Source organism: Globicephala melas, chromosome 19 (assembly GCF_963455315.2).
Source record: "Globicephala melas chromosome 19, mGloMel1.2, whole genome shotgun sequence".
Lineage (NCBI taxonomy): Eukaryota > Metazoa > Chordata > Mammalia > Artiodactyla > Delphinidae > Globicephala > Globicephala melas.
In genome coordinates this window covers 7979671-7999158 of record NC_083332.1, presented here as the reverse complement: position 1 = coordinate 7999158, position 19488 = coordinate 7979671, and the positions used below count along the sequence as shown (strand labels likewise).

The 19488-nt window shown below is 45.2% G+C and overlaps 1 protein-coding gene across 1 annotated transcript; it reads left to right on the top strand.

Moving 5' to 3' along the window:
• Nucleotides 1–4449: 4449 nt before the first annotated feature.
• Nucleotides 4450–10689, top strand: LOC138842444 (tetrapeptide repeat homeobox protein 2-like). Its single transcript, XM_070044344.1, is given in 4 exon segments — nt 4450–4460; nt 8710–8771; nt 9351–9520; nt 10060–10689. Coding segments are annotated over 4 exon segments (873 nt in total).
• Nucleotides 10690–19488: the final 8799 nt, after the last annotated feature.

Below are 19488 nucleotides of genomic sequence, written 5' to 3'. Positions count from 1 at the left end.
ATATATTTTTTTCTTTTTTTCTTCTTCTTCTTCTTAGTTTCTTCTTAAAGACATTTCATCATTCATTCAATTGGACATCGGAAATGGGCATACTTGATGGAAGAATGGAAGGCAAGTTGCCTGTTTCACATCTGTTTTGTTTTCTTTTGTTTTCGCATTTTCTAAAGGTGAACTTCACCCACACATTGGAGGAATCGTCGTCATTGTTGTGTGGGGTGCACCGACTATGGTTGTGGGTATTTCAAAGAGAAGAAGAGGTGGACAGGCTTCCCACCTGCAAATATACAAGAGGCGGGGGTGAGAAATGGGTTTGGAGGCAGCCCCACATCCCAAACACACATTCCCTCTTTTAGATGTTCTGTTTTCAGTTTCGATTGTGGGATTGGACAATACATAGAGCTTGGTCTGGGAAGTTTTCCTGGGGCAGCACCATATTTCTTTCAATGCAGTCTGACCCATGGCCACAGAGACAAGCATTGTGAGAATTTGAAGAAGGATTCAGGCATTTTGACACTCTTGGAAGTTTGGTACTTTGGCACCTGCCTTCTCCATCTGAGTTCTCCTTTCATTTTTGGGTGGGGAAGGCAGCAGCCACGAGCCTTTCACTGGGGGGGCGTTTCACAAGGCAAGGGGTGAAAGAAAGTAAGGGGGTGGTGTGCTGGGAGACGCTTAACAATGGATTCCTGAAAGAAGAGGAAAGCCCTGATTTGTAGTGGTTGCCCATTTCCATGGTGTAAATACTCCCACCGTGGCTGATTTCAGGGCATCAAGCTGAGGTCCCTGAACTCGGAGGTGGGAAGAGACACTTGTAATCTGTGCTCATGAGCCAGGACAAGCAGGCTCCAGGCCCCCAGTGCAGGAAGGAATGTCAGGAGGAAGGCACAGTGCAAAGAGAGGCTGAGAGACATCGCATGATTCTTCCGGGTCCAGGTCAGGAGAGGTCCACACAGCCTAGACCCTGGAGGGCACACTGCAATCATTAGAGCCCACAAAGGTGGTTTACTCAACATACTTCTCGATCATCTCTCATGGGTCTGAGTTGTGCTGGGACATTAGGCCCAGAGTCCACTGTGGGAAGCAATGAATAAACAGAGAAGGATGGCATATGTTGGGGTACGAGATGGGGGATCCAGGCAAAATTTTCAGGGTAGAGACAGGTAGGAGAGGACATTGTGCTCTGGATCTGTGCAAAAATTGGGACGGGGATGCCACGTCCGTTAGTCATTTTGCAGAGACTCGCACTCTCTGAGCTGGAGGCTGGGGTCTCAGGTGTAAACAAGAGTCTCTCCCTGCCCCACGGAGTTCCCCATTCATAGAGGAGGGTGTGTCTTGTGCAAGCAATTCAAAGGCAGCTCAATAAGGAGGTCCAGGGAGGGCTTGGAGGATGGCCACGATATTCTGGAGGAGGGTGGAAAGTAATAGTGGCTGGATGGGGGAGTCACAGTCACAGGTCAAGACTTCAAGAGACCCCTGTCCTGGTGTCTTCTGAGAGTTCTCTAGGAGTTGGACAGAGGGAGGAGTTGAATCTTTTGGGAGATTCCAGGTTCCTTTCCCTGGGCCAGCCTCCTGAACATTGGTTCTTCAGATGTCCATTGGGGCTTCCTAAAGCCAGGAAGAGTGACAAGTGAATTGGGGACAGAGCAAGAGGCAAGGGGCCTCCCTCACTCTGTGTCAGGCCCACTGTCCTCCCCTTTCCCACTCACTGGAACTCCAGGTCTCCCTTCGCTGGCCACCTGTGGAGTGAAAATGATTAAAATGTTGAATCCCGCTTAAAGTCTGGGTGATTTTTTTTTTGTTTCCATGTAGGTGCAGACCTGAGGAAGTAAAAACAAGGATTGCTCTGTCCCCACCCTCTCTCCCCCACCTTCTTTCTCTGGGGACATGGGTGCGTCCATGTGCTTTCTCTGTCTGGTCACCGTCTTTTCCGTGATATCTCCCTAAAGCCAATTAGGCAGGGACATGGGCTCCAGACGGCCAGCTTCCACCTGCTGTTACCTCACTGGGCCCCTCCCTCGCTGCAAGGGAGTGATGACCATGCTTCTTGCCTCAGTGGTCCATGTGAGGTTTATTTATTTATTTATTTATTTATAGCTGCGTTGGGTCTTGTTGCTGTGAGTGGGCTTTCTCTAGTTGCGGCGAGCGGGGGCTACTCTTTGTTGCGGTGCACAGGCTTCTCATTGACGTAGCTTCTCTTGTCGCAGAGCACAGGCTCTAGGCACATGGACTTTAGTAGTTGCGGCATGCGGGCTCTGTAGTTGCGGCTCATGGGCTTAGTTGTTCCATGGCATGTGGGATCTTCCCGGACCAGGGATCGAACCCATGTGCCCTGCATTGGCAGGCAGATTCTTAACCACTGCGCCACCAGGGAAGTCCCAGTCCATGTGAGGTTTAAGCCCTCCTCATCAGCCTCTAGACCTCTGCAGCTTCATCTCACACCTCCACCTTTCCCCTTCCATCCTTGCCACTTTCCATCCCTTCTCCCTGGTCACTTTTGATTTCCCACCATTTCTCTTCCATCTCTCTTCTTTTCTCTTTCCTTTTTTTCTTTTTCCCTCCTTACTATTGAGTCTCAGACTCCCAGGTCCCCATTTCTTTTAGATGATTTTTGTCTTTTTCTTTCTTTCCCCTTATTCTCTTTTCCTTAGTCTTTGCCTTTCTGTTTCTCCAACTCCAAGTCATCAAGCTCTTCTTCTGTCCCTGTCAATCACTGTGCTCTGGGTTAAAATGTGTGTGTGTGTGTGTGTGTGTGTGTGTGTGTGTGTGTGTATCAAACACTGAATTGGTGAGGTCAGACAAACTTGCTCTCCGAGCCTGGCTCAGCCACTTCTGGTCCTATGACCTTGGGCAATTTGTTTCTCCCAACCTCAGTTTCCTCATCTGTAACATGAGGCATTGAGAGGACCTACCTCAAGAGAATTTAATGACATCATTATGTTAAGTACTTGGTCCTGAAGCCTGGTCCATGCTAAGAGCCCAGTAAGCGCTTCTTTATTTTTATGGTAAAATACACATCACATGTAACTGACCATTACTAAATTTTAAAGTGTGCAACTCAGTGGTATTAAATACATGCACAGAAGAAACAAGGCATGCAAAGCTATATATCATGGGAGTCCATTTATACGAAAAGTCCAGAATAGGCAAATCTATAGAGATGGAAAGCAGATTAGAGTTTGCCAGGGACTGAGGGAGCGGGGGAAACTGGGGAGCGACTGCTTAATGGGTGAAGGGGTTTCTCTTTGGCGTGATGAAAAAGTTCTGGAATTAGATAATGACCCAGCAATTCCACTCCTAAGTATATACCCCAAAGAATTGAAAACAGGTACTCAAACAAAAACATGTGCACTCGTGTTCGTAGCAGCACTACTCACAATACCCCAAAAGATGGAAACAACCCAAATGCCTACCTTGAAGACATTATGCTAAATGTTTATCTTACCCTAAAATGTTTCCTGAAATTCTACTTGCGCCAGGCGTAGCGACTTTATTCACAATGGCCTCAAACTGGAAACAATCCAAATGTCCATTAACAGGTGAATGGCTAAAAAAACTGGTGCAACCAGACAATGGGATACTCCTCAGTGGAAGAAACCAGGCTCAAAGCAGAGTCCATACAATATGATTCCACTTACATGAAATTCTAGAAAAGATAAAACCATAGCAGCCGAAAGTGAATAGTGATTGGCAGGATCTGGGGAATCAGTGGATTAGATTCACCGCAAAGGGACAAAAGGGGCCCTTTCTGAGGTACTAGAAATATTCTACATCTTGACTATGGTGGTATTTCCACCCCTGTATGTGATTGCCCAAACTCATCAAGTTGTATGGTTAAAATAGGTGGAATTTATAGTATGTAAATTATAACTCAATACATTGGAAGGGAAAGAAAAGAAAAAATTTACTGAGCAGGTACTATTTGCCAGGACTGGAGAAAGCCAGTCCCAACTCTTTCAATTCTCAAAACAATCCACCAGAAAGATGCTATTATCATCAGATCGATGCTGTGATTATTCGATGCTGTGATTGCCTCTCACTGAGGCAAAGGGAGGTCAGGTGACCTGCCCAAGGTTCCACAACTAAGAGGAGGTAGAACTAGGATTATAGTCCTTGTGTTAGGATGCAGACCTTCAGGACGCTCCTGGCATTTCCCCCTTCCTCCCCATTTTTGATCCTGTCTGTCACTCTCGCTTCTTTCTTGCCTGTCTCTTTCTTCTTTGGTCTCAAGCTCAAGGGTATTTCTCTCTTCTTTTTTCCTCTCTTCATCTCTCTCCTCACCCCCATACGTCTCTGACCTCCCTCATGTTCCTCCTGATCTCTGAGCCCCTCCCTGGATGTTTCCTCTGTCCCTGAACAGGACTAATTTAGCAAATGCTCCAATCCTCTTATGATGGTCCAGCCTCAGCAGAATGGCAGGAGAATTAGCGGGGATTAGACACAGACGCATGACCCATGGGGGAAAGGTACTTTGTGGAGACAACTGAATTTTAACTAAGTGATGTCCTCCTCCACCCTTATCCCCTCCATGTGAAATCACGCCTGGGACACACAATGATAATAAAATCACAGCTAAACTCTTTATGGAGCTCTTTGCTATGTGCCAGCCACTTCTCCCGTATCTCTCCCTTATTAAATTTCATTACAACCTCATGAAGTAGGGGCCACCCCCCACCTCCCGTATTTTCTGGATCAGGAGGGGTTAAGTCACTTTCCCAAGATGATCGGGATCCTGTTCCAGCCATCCTGGTGCTTTTCAAGTTAAAGATGAAGAAACAGAGACTGCGAGATGAGAATGGAATGGCCCTGGGACCACACAGGCTGCAAATGCACCCCCTGTTTGGTGACTTCAGAGATGATGCTTTCAGCCCCTCAAAATATGGAGAACATGAAAAAGAGGGAGAGAAGTCAAGAGGGTGCAGAAACAGAGCAGAAAATACGTTCTGAGAAAGAGGAACAGAAAGCAGAGCAGAGGAGGAGACTCGTTAGGGAAAGAAATGACAAGACAGATGTCAGGAGGGGGAGTTCGTGCAAGGTATTATTTCCTCTTTAACTATGTGATAGAATTCAACAGGGAAGCATATGAGGCTGGAGGAGTGTTTTTTTTTTTTTAGGAAGGTTAATTATGTATTTCATTTATTTAACATACATGTAATTGTTCATATTTTAAAATTTCTTTCTGTGTCAGTTTCAGAAAGTTGTATTTCTCCAGGAGTTTGTACATTTCCTCTAAGTTGCCAAGTTTATTGGCCTACAGTTGTTCATAATATCCTAATTTCCATTTGATTTATCTATAGTATTAAGTGATATGTCGGATATCAGATAAGAAGAAAGATTAAAATCAACCATCTTTAACATCATCTCAGTAAGTTAGAAATGAGGGAATAAAGATGAGAGCAGAAATTAATAAAATTAAAAATGTACAACAGAAAAAACAACAAAGACATAAGTTTTGTTAGAGACTAATAAAATCAATAGCTCCTGAAGCGGCTGGGCCCGTGGGCCATGGCCGCTGGGCCTGCGCGTCCGGAGCCTGTGCTCTGCAACGGGAGAGGCCACGGCGGTGAATAGCTCCTGAAAAGACTAAGAGAAAAAGAGAGAAATTACCAATATAAAGAAGGGAAGGGGACATTACTAAAGATCCTACACTAAAGACATTAATGATCATAAGAGGATATTGTGAACAATTTTATGGCAAGAAATTTGAAAATTTAGATGACAAGATCCTAGGAGACCACAGCTTGCCAAGGCAAGAACACACAAAAATAGAAAATCTGAATAGTGCTATTAAAGAAGAGTAATCCGTAATTTAAGTTTTTCTCACAAAGAACACTTCATGCCCATTTGTCTTCACAACAAATTCCACAAAACAATTGAGAAAGAAATTACATTGATTTTATGCAAACTTCCAGAGAATTGAAAGAGAAGGAACATTTTTCATTTTATGAGGTCTGCATAACCCTGATATCAAAAACATGGCAAGAACATTAAAATAAAGGAAAATTATAGGTCATGAGCTTAGATATAGAAACCTTAGACAAAACATTACTAAATGGAATACAACATATATTACAGAGGAGGGATAATACCTGACCAAGCTGAGTTTATTCCAGGAATGCAAGAATGGCTTAATATTAAAAAACCAAGGAAGGTAATTTGACACATTAATATAATAAGGAGAAGATAATATCATTTCAGTATATGCAGGGGAAGCATTTGATAAAACTCAAAATTCATTTTTAAGCCATTTTAAAAATTATTTATTTATTTATTTGGCTGTTCTGAGTCCTAGTTGCAGCACATGGGATCTCCGTTGCTGCATACAGGAGCTGTGTTGCAGCATACGGATCTTTAGTTGTGGCATGTGGGATCTTTAGTTGCAGCATGGGAACTCTTAGTTGTGGCATGTGGGATCTAGTTCCCTGACCAGGGATCGAACCCGGGCCCCCTGCATTGGAAGCGTGGAGTCTTAGCCTCTGGACCACCAGGGAAGTCCCTCAAAATCCATTTTTGACTAAAAAGAACAAACTCTTAGAAAAGAGGAACAGAAGCAAATCCCTTAATTTAATGAAAGGTATCTGCAAAAAATCTCATAGAAAACATTATGTTTCATGTTTTTCGTTTGTTTTTGCGATACACGGGCTTTTCACTGTCGTGGCCTCTTCCGTTGTGGAGCACAGGCTCCGGACACACAGGCTCAGCGGCCGTCTCACGAGACCAGCCGCTCCGCGGAATGTGGGATCTTCCCGGATCGGGGCACGAACCCGTGTCCTCTGCAACAGCAGGCGGACTCTCAACCACTGCGCCACCAGAGAAGCCCAACACTGGTGCTTTCTTGATGATCTTTGGCCGACTGTATTGGCAGCAATCACCAAGTCTGTCTCAAAAACCAACCTAAACTCCCAAAACATGAGAAAGCCAGATTCCCCAACCCCTCAGCTACCAATTCGAGGCATGGACCCTCTTCTCAATCTTTGCTCATCTAGGGACTTCCCTGGTGGTCCAGTGGTAAAGAATCCGCCTTCCAATGCAGGGACACAGGTTTGATCCCTGGTTAGGGAACTAAGATCTCACATGCCACGGGGCAACTAAGCCCACTCACCACAACTACTGAGCTCGCACGCCTCAACTAGAGAGCCTGCATGCCACAACTACAGAACCCACATGTCCTGGAGCCTGCGTGCCACAGCTAGAGAAGAGAAAACCTGCACGCCACTACTAGGGAGAAGCCCGCGGGCCACAAAGAAGAGCCCACTGGCCACAACTAAGACCTGATGCAGCCAAAAAAAAAAAAAAAAAAAAATCTTTGCCCAGCTAAACATCACGATGTTCCATTTAATTTCCTTTAAAAAGTAGGGAGGGCCTTATCTACCTTGGTGCAAGGTGGAGGGAAGAAAAATCTCCCATGAGAATTCATAACCACGAGCCGGTATTCATAACATTTGTGCCCTAAATTTACACTTCCTATGTGGGGAAAAAAAATCTAGAGCTAAGAATTGAGTTTAAAGTGGTCCCGGTGTGTAATCCCCAAGACAAATGGCAGAAGCAAATTTAAATCCTTTTAACCCAAAACTTTGTTGCATGTTCGAATTTCTAAAGTTTCATGGGGAAAAAAAAAAAAGGCAGCACGTGTGTATAAATTCCAAAATGGTAGTGTGGGAAAAATGGGTTGAAAAAAAAAAATCTAAGGGAAAAAACCACACACACACACACAAAAGTAGGGAGACTGTGGGGGGGTAGTGGGGAGGGCAAGGGAAGGATTGGGAGTCTGGGATTAGCAGATGCAAACTATTATATATAGAATGGATAAACAACAAGTTCCGACGGTATAGCACAGGGAACTGTATTCAGTATCCTGTGATAAACCATAATGGCAAAGAATATGAAAAACAACGTCTATATATGTATAACTGAATCATTATGCTGTACAGCAGAAATTAACACAACATTGTAAATCAACTATACTTCAATAAAATAAAATCAAAAAGTAGGGAGAAGGTGGCCTCGAGTCACATCTTACAGATCAAGGACATTACTAGATTCTCCCCTGTCGACAGCAGCACCATCGACTGTCTTGGTGACCAATGTGTTCCCAGCTGCCCAAGAAGCAGAAAAGGTGTCTACTTATGGCAGAATGTTGCCAGAAATGGAGCTGAGTATATGTCCACTTATGGTAGAATGTTCCCGTGGGCAGCCGTGCAGAGTGACGTAAATCGAATAACAAGTTCTCTCTGCTGTGTTTCACGTTGTACTTGATCACTTATTTAATTGTCATCTCCCACTGATGATAATAAAAGTCCCCTGGGGATGAGCATATTAAGCTGTGTCCCCCCCTGACCCCAGGAGACCCTGGCACGACCCAGGAGTTCAGTCTGATGTTTAGTTCCAGGTCTATGCAGCCGGGAGAGGCAGAAAGCTGGGCTCCTGAGACCCAAGATCCTGAGTCGAACAGGCAAACCAGACCCAGTTCATTCATCCCAGAAGGGAAAAGGGCAGGACCCAGGCTGTCTTAACACACAGGGCTATTAGCAGCTCCCAGGAAAGGCCCAGCGAGTAGCTGCTGCTCAATACAAAAAGGATTAATCAATGATTGCATCTCCTGCAAAGGAGTGAGTCTGAGGGTGGGGCAAGACAGGGTGGGTTCCAGGACCCTTAGGGTGTGCCCAGGTGGGCACAGCATAAAGCTGGGATGTAAGCCCCAGGCCCTGTGAGCAGAGCCTCAGATGCAGACAGCAGAGCAGCACTGAGGAGGAAGCGAGAACCCAAGTCTCTCATGGGTGAGTCTGGGCCACCAGGAGGGCTCTGGGCCGGCGGTGGGGTTGTGCAAGGGGTGTCCTAGGGCCAAGGCTGGGAGGCCTCCTGGGCATCCAGAGAAGGGCCCAGCTGTCTGAGAGCGCTTCTTGCGCTGTGCTGTGGGGAGGGCTTAGCGGAGTCTGCGGAATGGAATTACATTACTGGGGTGAGATGAGCAGAGAGCCTGGCACACAGTGGTCCCCTGTAAACGTCAGGGTGGCTCCAGCCCTTGGATGGGAGAGGGGGAGCGCTAAGGAGCCTGTCCTGCGTGCCTTCCCAGGCTGGGGGCCCTGCAGTACTCCAGGAGCTGTGATCAGGCCCATTTCAAAGCTGTGTTCACTGAGGCCCAGAGAGGTACAGGGGCTGGGGCTGAAGTACGGAGAGCTTGAGTCCGACCAAGAACATCTGGTCCCGATGCCGCAGGCTTCTCCACGCACTGCCTGCCGCCCTCAGGCCTGAGCCCCCCGGCTGCTCACAAGGGCCTGGCGCAGGTAGGCAGAGGGTGCCAGGCGGGCTGGGGGCTGTTGCTGGGGCTCATGTGACCCTGCTTCCCCCTTGGCCAGGCCCCACACGGAGCTCAGGACCCCCAAAGAGGAAGCGGCAGGAGCGCACGGTGTACACCAAAGAGCAACTGGACGTGCTCAAGGAATACTTCCAGAAGAATGAGTACCCCGGCTACCAGGACCGCCTGCGCCTGGCGACCAGGCTCAGCCTAGAGGAGCACAAACTGCAGGTCTGACGCGCCCCCCACCAGGCCCCGCCCTTCCCCGCCCCCGCCAGACGCACTCCCACCTCGCCGCCTATCAAGTGCCCTGCCCCTGGGCCACCTTTCCGCCCTCTTCGCTCTGCAGGAGGGGATCAGCAAGGCCAAAGCGGTCCGGTGCTGCCCTGGGTCACGCAGCAAGCAAGGGGTCTCCCGGGTGCGGACCCAGGGCTGGACCCCGAGTCCGCCTCAACCCTGTGCCATACAAGCCCTCCAAGCGCATCCGGCCGGGACTGACGCCCCCCGTGGTCTCCCCGTGCCCAGACCTCAGGGCCTCTGAACCCGCGGACCTCTCGGGCAGACCCCTTCCTGGCCCCCAGGCCCTCCTGCCCTCTGCACCCCTCCCCGGCGGCCTCCTGAACACCAGGGGCAACAAATTGGGTCTGGCAGGGGGAGGAGGAGGGATGGCCGGTTTCTCACAGGGACGGGGCGACTTCACACCCGGGGCAGAGGCGAGTGCACGCAGCCTCTCGCCTCTTACACCTCGTCCCGGTCCCCTGTTTACCCAGGTGTGGTTCAAGAACCGCCGGGCCCAACGCTCGCGGCTGGAGCGACTGGCCAAGGGCCGAAGCCAGAGGGCCCGCGATGCTCACACGGACCGCGGGATCCCCGGCGCCCCCGGCCCCGCGCCTGCCCCTGTCATTGCCGCTGCCGCCGCAGTTGCCGGCCCTGCATTCCCAGACGGCCCGGGATTCCGCAGGCCCCCTCTGCCCAGCAGCGCGGGGATGCTCCCAGCGCCAGAGCCCAGCATCCCCAGCCACGGCCGGGCCATGTGGGCCCCGGCACAAGGCGCCCAGGCGCCCGTCCAGGCTGCTTCAGCCCCGGCCCCGGCCCCAGTCTGGCCTCTGGACCCCTACGCCCCCAACTTTGGCCCAGATCCTTTTCCAATTCCAGTGATATTCTCACGCCAAGACCCTTCCTTGCCGACGTCTGGGTACCAAACAGAAGATAGCTTTGTGGATGAGAACGACGTAGGCCCCGGCCGGTTACTGAATTTATAGGGTCATCTTTCTCCGCAAAGTCCTGCAGACCCCACGAGGCCAGAGAGAACTAGCGCGTTATGGGCGCGGATGCGGGAAGCGGTGGCCGCTTGTCTTCACAGCTCGTTACTCTCAGCCACTTGTCTGCACCTCCCTTGATCCCTGGGGCATTTTTGTGCCACTGTGAGGCCATCACGGGTCGCGCAGCTCTGAATGTCGCCCCCCCGTTAGTATTTGGGGGGCACGTGGGCATTTCTGTCAATGCCTCAGTCAGAGGTGGAATGACGTTCGCAGTGTACATTTCGCTTTCGTGGATGCTCCCAAGAACTTTCTATAGGACCTTCACCAGCCTCATAGTGAATTTAATTAAAATCGCGTTAAATCTTTACCTTCCCTTGATGTCTAGAAATTTTTGTTTTGGCTTGTACCTACCCTTGCTTGTAGTTTCAAATAAGTGTGAATTTGAAAAAGTGCATTAGGACTTCCCTGGTGGCGCAGTGGTTGAGAGTCCGCCTGCCGATGCAGGGGACGCGGGTTCGTGCCCCGGTCCGGGAAGATCCCACATGCCACGTGAGCGGCTGGGCCCGTGAGCCATGGCCGCTGAGCCTGCGCGTCCGGAGCCTGTGCTCTGCAACGGAAGAGGCCACAACAGTGAGAGGTCCGCGTACCGCAAAAAAAAAAGTGCATTAAATCCGTAAATGGTTTTGGAATTAATTGATATCTTTACAATACTGAGCTTTCCTATGTAGGTATATTACTTATTTATTCATCCATTTGGTTCTCTACAAAGACCCTCCATTAAGTGTTATTATTTAACCACAGTAGTCTTACGTATATCTCTCTGTAGGTTTATTTCTAGCACTTTGTTATTGCCTGACATTTTAGATGGTATTGAAATGTTTATTTTATAATTTTTATTTTATGATTATAATTTAATTTTACATTTTAAATTAGAAAATTTTAATTTTATATAGGATTTGACTGAAATATTTATTTTGTATCCAGGGACCTGGCTCAATTTTTTAAAAAATTCTAACAACTTATCTGGATGTTGTTTTGGCCTTGATAATTTGAAAATTCATAAAGTTCATGGTCATCTGGTAAACACTGTTTCCTACAGAGCCAGGGAGTGTTATCCCTTCCTTTGGTTTTACCAAACGCTGTAGGAATATCTCTCAGCTTTTCTCTCTGCCCCACTGTCTCTCCATCTCCCCATTTCGCTACCGCCCTCCTGTGGCCATCCTGGCCCCTGAGTGTCCCCACAGCCGGTCCTCTGACCCTGTCCTGGTCCCATTTATCAAATGCTCCAATCCTCTTAGGCCAGGCCGGCCTCAGCAGAGCAGAGAGAGAATTAGATCAGATTTGGGAGGGGAACACTCACGTGACAGGCTCTGGAGTGGAGTGCTGGCGGGAAGGGAGAGGCAGACTGCCAGGATATAATGAAAGCCCCTTTTGCTTACCCGACAGACTCTGGTGAGAATGTACACACACAAGACCACCGAAACCCCACCCACTCAAACCCTGACATTGTGGCCAAGGGCAGGGAGGATCTAATTTTCCATCTATTCCAGGAGAAGGAGCTGGGTTGGGGAAGTCCCTATGGGCATTCTGGGGACAGGGGAGGAGGGAGAGAAGATTCAGCTTCACCCTGGGCAGGTTGAGTCAATCACCAGTGGGCAATGATTTAATCAATTATGCTTATGTAATGAAGCCGCCATAAAAACCTAAAAGGATGGGAAGGTTCAGAGAGCTTCTATGTTGGTGAACAAAGACACAGCCAAAGGCTGCCTAGCCAGGTCCAAACTCTTGAACACAGAAGCTCTTTTGTTTGGGTCCTATGTACCTCTCCATCCAGCTGTTGATTTTCTTTAATATCCTTTGTAATAAACTAGTAATCTAGTAAGTGAACTGGTTTCCTGAGTTCTGTGAGCCACTAGCAAATTAATCAAACCCAAGCGGGGGGGGGGGGGGTCATGGGAACCTCTGATTTATATCCAGATGGTCAGAAGCACAGACAACCTGGGTTTGTGACTGAAGTAAGGACAGTCTTGTGGGACTGAGCCCTTAACCTACTGAATCTGATGCTTTCTCTGGGTAGATAGTATCAGAATTGAGTTGAATTGTAGGACACCCAGCTTGTGTCGGGAGAAAGGTGGGGGAAAAACTCCGCATACCACATATCAGAATTGGTGTCAGGATTGTATCCTACCTTGGAAAAGAAGCTTTCTGTATTTCTATCTATGCTTCAGTTCTTCTCTCCTAGAAAAACATTCTCACTTTCTCTGTATCTTGTGTTCTCAGCTTATCTACCATAATTTGCTCAAACACGGGCCAAAGGCACTTGACCTTGATATGAAATTTATAACTTCCCCTTTTACGATGGAAATGTTTTTTGAACAGATTTTTGAAAAGATGTAAGAGGGAATTCCCTGGAAGTCCAGTGGTTAGGAATGACGCTTTCACTGTGATGGCCTGGGTTCAATCCCTGGTCAGGGAACTAAGGTCTGGGACCAGCTGATATCTGTGAATCATCCTTGAAGTTCATGCTGGAATCATCCATGTAGACAAAAGTGTCTGGCTAGGAATTCTCTTGGGCTATTTTTTTCATCGGGGTGCTGACATCTGGCAAGGAAATCCTGTCATGAATTCCCCTGGAGTGCCCATTTTCCAGCCCCCTTGATGTATCTCTCTGGAAATGCAGTTCCTTTAGTGTCCTAAGGTTTTGTTATCATGTATAAGCCAGAACTCTGCTACAAGACCCAAGGTCCAGGGCAGGGACTCTGTTGCTTGGGTCTAAGGTCAATATTTCCTGGGACTTAAATTTCCAAGGTTTCTTCATTGGTACGTGGAAAAGGGTTAAAATCGACTTTCTGCAGGGCTGCAGACAAGTCAGGATATTGGTATTAGTTGATAGCAATAAGGAGTTTGGTATTGGTAGTTCTTGATTGGATAAGAAATAGGTGTGTGTGGGATTGTTAGGGCACAAATAAGCAAGATATTGGGACAGTGGTAAGGTTTACAGGATATGTCTTCATCACCCACCACTATTGATTGGACTTTCCTGGATTCCTGTGAGAGCTGAAGCACGGTCCAGACTATTTTATACACCAAATGGCAAGATCAAATATAGCATTGAAGGGGGGGGTGTTCTCTTCATGTCTGGGTTTCCATCATGTCGTTGAACTATTGCTCTTTTTCTGAAAGAGTAGCTTGACGCTAAGCAGTAGCTAGGGCTGCAAAGTTCACCCAGGATCCGTTCAGTAAGAAATAGGACCTCCAACCATTGAAGACTGGACTTCAATGCTGGGCAAAAAAAAGTCAGGGAACGTGAACTGTTCAATATAGAAGAGATGATTGCAACATAGCCTAGAAGGGTCAAAGAACATGCAGATGAGGACACCAATAAAGATTCTGTAATGTTACTCTAGGTGACAAGTAACGGTGGCTCTGGTTAGTAAAGCACCGATGGAAGGGGTGGAAAATAAATACTCGTTAACAAAGGTGTATTAGCTGGTTACTATGTGGCAAGCACCACTCTAGGGCCTGGAGCCAACAACGAACAACTCAAAGAACTTAAATTTTAGCGGGGAGACACATGGAATAAACAAATCAATAGAATACGTACTCATTGGTGATGAGTTTTTTTGAGAAAAACCGCCACATTTCAAGTATCTGAGAATGCCTAGAAATTCTGCATAATTAAAAGTATAGAGATCCTACGGCAATGCATACATTTTGAGACAGATAGGACAAGAGAATTAAGGGAGTTTTAGAAAGGTGCATCTGAAAAATGGTGGAAAGTCAGGACTGTATTGTCCAGGAAGCCAATGAAAACTGACTTTCAGAAAGCCACAAATTAGGAGAGTAGAGGAGAGGAATACGAGTGCTCTGTGTTAGTATTAGAGAGGTCCTGGAGACTCAGAAAATAGCTAGGATAGTTTCTGATGGGGTAGGCATAAAGGTTGGCTGAGGTTCTGCTGTTTTGCAAGATAGTTATGTGGACTTAGAAAATTCAGGTTCCAATGGTGATGGAGCCTTATAACCATGCGTTGGTGAGACGTAGAGACATCAAGTTGGGTTAAAAAAAAAAAAAAAGAGGTCTGATGAAACAGTCTGGCAACCCCAGCTTCCATATTTTATATTCACTCACCATTTCCTTGGATGACCCATTCAAAATATTGTTCCAGGGGCTCTGGTCTCTTAACAAATGTTGCAATCCTCCAGAAAAAAATAACCAGACACAAAAAACATCTCTGGGATTTCTGATGAGGTAAATCACCTTAAAGAGAAAAATAGGATAATGAAAAATCAATACAGTCATTTTCCAACCTTCTTGATCTTCATAAAAATGGAGATTCCTAGAAAATGCCCTTTAAATATCAATGGATTCTTTTCATAAATTAGTTATTGCATTCATTCATCAAATATGTATTTTAAAGTTCCTATGAACCAGTCACTGGGATGATACTAAGGATATGACAAAGGAAGAGAAAAGTATTGTCTTTCCCCTCTGGGATATTATAGTCTACTTATAATGGGAAGCACTGGAAGATTTTAATATGTGAGTGATATTATATTTGTGTACTATAGTTTAAAGATTACTAATAGGAGAATACATTAACAAATTATGCTATCCTTATAGATACACAGCAATATATATCCATACATACACACAACATCATGAATGAATCTCAGGGACCTTATCGTTGGGGGAAATCATGGAGGTTTGACCCATTGAGGCATTGACCCGTGAGCTGGACCCAGGCAATTGGAGGCGCCTTACCCCTCCCCCTGTCCTTGGAATGCGTGTTCCACTTGCCCTCCCTGCACTAGAAGCTGCCTAAGGATAGAGCCTTGAGATAGTAATGTGGTGTTGAAACCATCCGGATTGTGCACATGACTCAAGCCAGGTAAAGTCTATATAAACTTTTAAGATTGGGTGAGCAGGTGAAGAAACCAACCCGTCTTGTGGCTGCCTAAGACCTGCCTCATAAGTAAGTTCTCTTGCTTATTAAACCTGCCACCTACCAATCTGGAATGGTCTGCCTCTTTCTTTGATCTCTTCCTGTCCTCTGAAAATGCGGTCCAATTTCAGATTATACCCAGCAAGCTCCTGAGGAGGCTGTGCACCAACAACTACGTTGAGTGAAAGAAGTCAAATGTTCATAGGGCATGAGCCTATGTATATGAAGTTCAAGAACAAGCAGAACTAATCTATAGAATTAAAAGTCAGGAGAGGGACTTCCCTGGTGGTCCAGTGCTTAAGACTTCGCCTTCCAATACAGGGGGCAAGGGTTCAATCTCTGGTCGGGGAACTAAGATCCCACGTGCCTCGCGGCCAAAAAACCAAAACATAAAACAGAAGCATATTGTAACGAATTCAATAAAGACTTTAAAAATGGTCCACATCAAAATAAAAATCTTAAAAAAAAAAAAAGTCGGGGGAGTGGTTACCTCTGTGGGTGGGCATTGATTGGGGAGGAGCCTGAGGAAACATTCTGGGGGAGTAGAAATGCTCTAAATCTGAATCTGAAAGGTAGTCACCTAGTTATGTACATATGTAACGATTCAACAAGCTAATATCTAAGATTAGTGCACACATACAGACACACACACACATACACAGGCAAGAACGCCTGGCATTGGAATATCTGAGTTATACTCTGGATTCTGCATCAGCCTCCTTTGCAACATTACTCCAGGCCCCATCTCTCTCTAGGCCTCATTTTCCCCATGCAGGCATTTAACAAACACCGATAAGTCACACGTCAATAAGTGTGTTATAAATAATCTTTGAAAGTGATGGGTTAAAAAAAAAGAACTTAATTGTGCTGTGACACACTGTAAAATTTCCAAAGAGTTGAATATTATTCTAAGCTTCACATTTATTTTTTTCTTTTTTTTTCTTTTTCTTTTCTTTTTTTCTCTTCTTTTTTTTTTCTTTTTTCCACACTTATTTTTTAAAATTGAAGTAGAGTTGATTTACAATATTATATTAGCTTCAAGGGTACAACATAGTGGTTCAATAGTTTTATACTATTTAAAATTATTTCATTTACTTCATTTAAAATTATTTCATTTACTGCATTTAAAATTATTAAAAAATAATGGCTAGGACTTCCCTAGTGGTTGAGACTTCACCTTCCAATGAGGGGTGTGTGGGTTGGATCCCTGGTCGGGGAGCTAGGATCCCACACGCCTCATGGCCAAAGGGCCAAAGCATAAGACAGAAGCAATATTGTAACAAATTCAATAAAGACTTGAAAAAAAATCCACATTAAAAAAAAAAGTCCAAAATGAAAAAGTAATGGCTATACTTCCTTGTGCTGTACAATGTATCCTTGTTGCTTCACAATCTAATTTAAGCGTAAAACATTTAAAAAAAATCACAAACCAATTAGCACCTTCCAGGAAATTATGTTTCTAAAAACAATCTGAGATATGCTAGATCCTGGACATTCATGGTCCCTTCTGGGCATCATCTGTCAGCCCCATGAGAGAGTCATGTGGCTGTTAAGCTCAATAGACAGCTGTATATAGAAAGACATAGTGGTTAGAAAAACCAGCCATGGGCTTCCCTGGTGGCACAGTGGTTAAGAATCTGCCTGCCATTGCAGGGGACACGGGTTCGAGCCCTGGTCCGGGAAGATCCCACATGTCGCGAAGTAAGCTCGTGCGCCACAACTGCTGAAGCCTGCGCGTCTAGAGCCCATGCTCCACAACAAGAGAAGCCACCGCAATGAGAAGCCCGCGCACCGCAACGAAGAGCAGCCTCCGCTCGCCGCAACTAGAGAAAACTTGCGTGCAGCAACGAAGACCGAATGCAGCCAATAAATAAATTAATTAATTAATTTAAAAAACCTTTTTAAAGGCTGGAAGAAAATTACACTGAGATACCTGCCCAGCAATTGCTTGAGACAACAGTTAAATCAACTAATCAAGTTAAAGATTGACAAATGTCCTGAGTCCCTTTGCTTGACCCCTCACTGGGGACCTCAAAGCCTTCTACACAAAAATGGATAAAATGGCTGGGGGATAAAAAGGAAACTTTCTGGGATTCCTTGTAAGACCGAGACTTGTTGATGGGGCCCTAATGGAAGCTGAAGATAAAGGTATAAGTGTTGATAGAATTGAGATGAAAGTTTATAATGATTGGTGTATTTGAAAGGGCTTTATATAAGATGGTTACCTCTCTCTTGCCTAACTATATTATGGGATAGACATTATGTCTTACTGGGGAATGGTTTCCCTGCCTGATGTTATAAGACAGGGCATATAAACTGCTCCTCAGGCAATATTATTTTTTTAATTTTTTTTTATTTGCTTTTGGCTGTGTTGGGTCTTTGCTGCTGCGTATGGGCTTTCTCTAGTGGCGGCGAGTAGGGGCTACTCGTAGTTGCAGCACGTGGGCTCAGTAGTTGTGGCTGACGGGCTCTAGAGTGCAGGCTCAGTAGTTGTAGTGCACGGGCTTAGTTGCTCCGTGGCATGTGGGATCTTCCTGCACCAGGGCTCAAACCCGTGTCCCCAACATTGGCAGGTGGATTCTTAACCACTGCGCCACCAGGGAAGTCCTGCTTCTCAGGCAGTATTAATTAAACATACTAAAGGAAATCAATAGGGTTACCTGAGCCCACACACTATAAAGTAAAAACTGGGGGCTCATATTCAGGGACTAATAAAAGCAAATTTTAAAAAATGTAGTTGGGTAAATCAATCTTTTGATAACGATTAGGAAGCAGACCAGTTCTTTGGGAAATTAAAAGCAATTGTCTTTGTCTTGCAAATCTCTACAAATCAGAAATGTAAATATAGCCCACAATGACATGAGACTGAACCTAATTCGCTCAATCAGGTAGAATCTGAAACCAAAGGAAAAAAAGGATGAGGGGAGTAAATGAGTTTTTTGTTTGTTTGTTTTTTTGTTTTAACAAATTTTAAAACTATTTGAAAAATAAAATGTCCATAAATAGGTTTTTTATGATCACTTTTTTTTCACAATCCCTTTATCTTTGTGTTATAGTATATAAAGATGTAATCTATTAGGAAAGCATCCGGTAAAACATTAAAAAACAAAATATGGGTGCTATAAACTCAAGTACACATAAACATGTGTATATACATTTATATTTCCTTGTTTTTTATTTGTTTTTTTTTCCTTGCCCCCTCCCCTCCTATTTCCTTGTATTTTCCAATAAGGTAATAAACTGCAAACATTCTAAAAGGACAATAGAAAACTTTTTAAATACCCTTGGAACCTTCAGAGAACATTTTTGTTTTGTTGAGACTTCCCAGCTTCTCATGAAGTTCCAAAATGATAAATAGTTGAGCAATTTCAATTGTTGTTTTGCCAAAAGGTACTGTGTGTGTTTTTCTGTTCATCCACCATGACTTGTGAAATTCAGCTGTGTCCTTGGTCCTAGCTAGCTAGAGCTGGGAAAATACAAAGCCATTCCATTATGGCTCAGAGAGGACTTTAAAAAAATTTTTAATTTTATTGAAGTATAGTTGATTTACAATGTTGTATTAATTTCTGCTGTACAGCAAAGTGATTCATATATATATATATATATCTGTATATATATATATTTTTAATATTCTTTCCCTTGATGGTTTATTACAGGATATTGAATACAGTTCCCTGTGCCATACAGTGGGCCCTTGTTTATCCATCCTATATATAATAGTTTGCATCTGCTAATACGAAACTCCCAATCCATCCCTCCCCCCCACTCTTGGCAGTCACAAGTCTGTTCTCTATATCTGTACTTCTGTTTCTGTTTCATAGATGAGTTCATTGGTGTCATATTTTAGATTCCACACATAAGTGATATCATATGTTATTTGCCTTTTTCTTTCTAACTTCACTTAGTATAATCTTTAGGTCCATCCATATTGCTGCAAACGGCATTATTTCATTCAAAAAGAGGTGTTTTTAAACTCTTTTTAAACTGCTGCAAA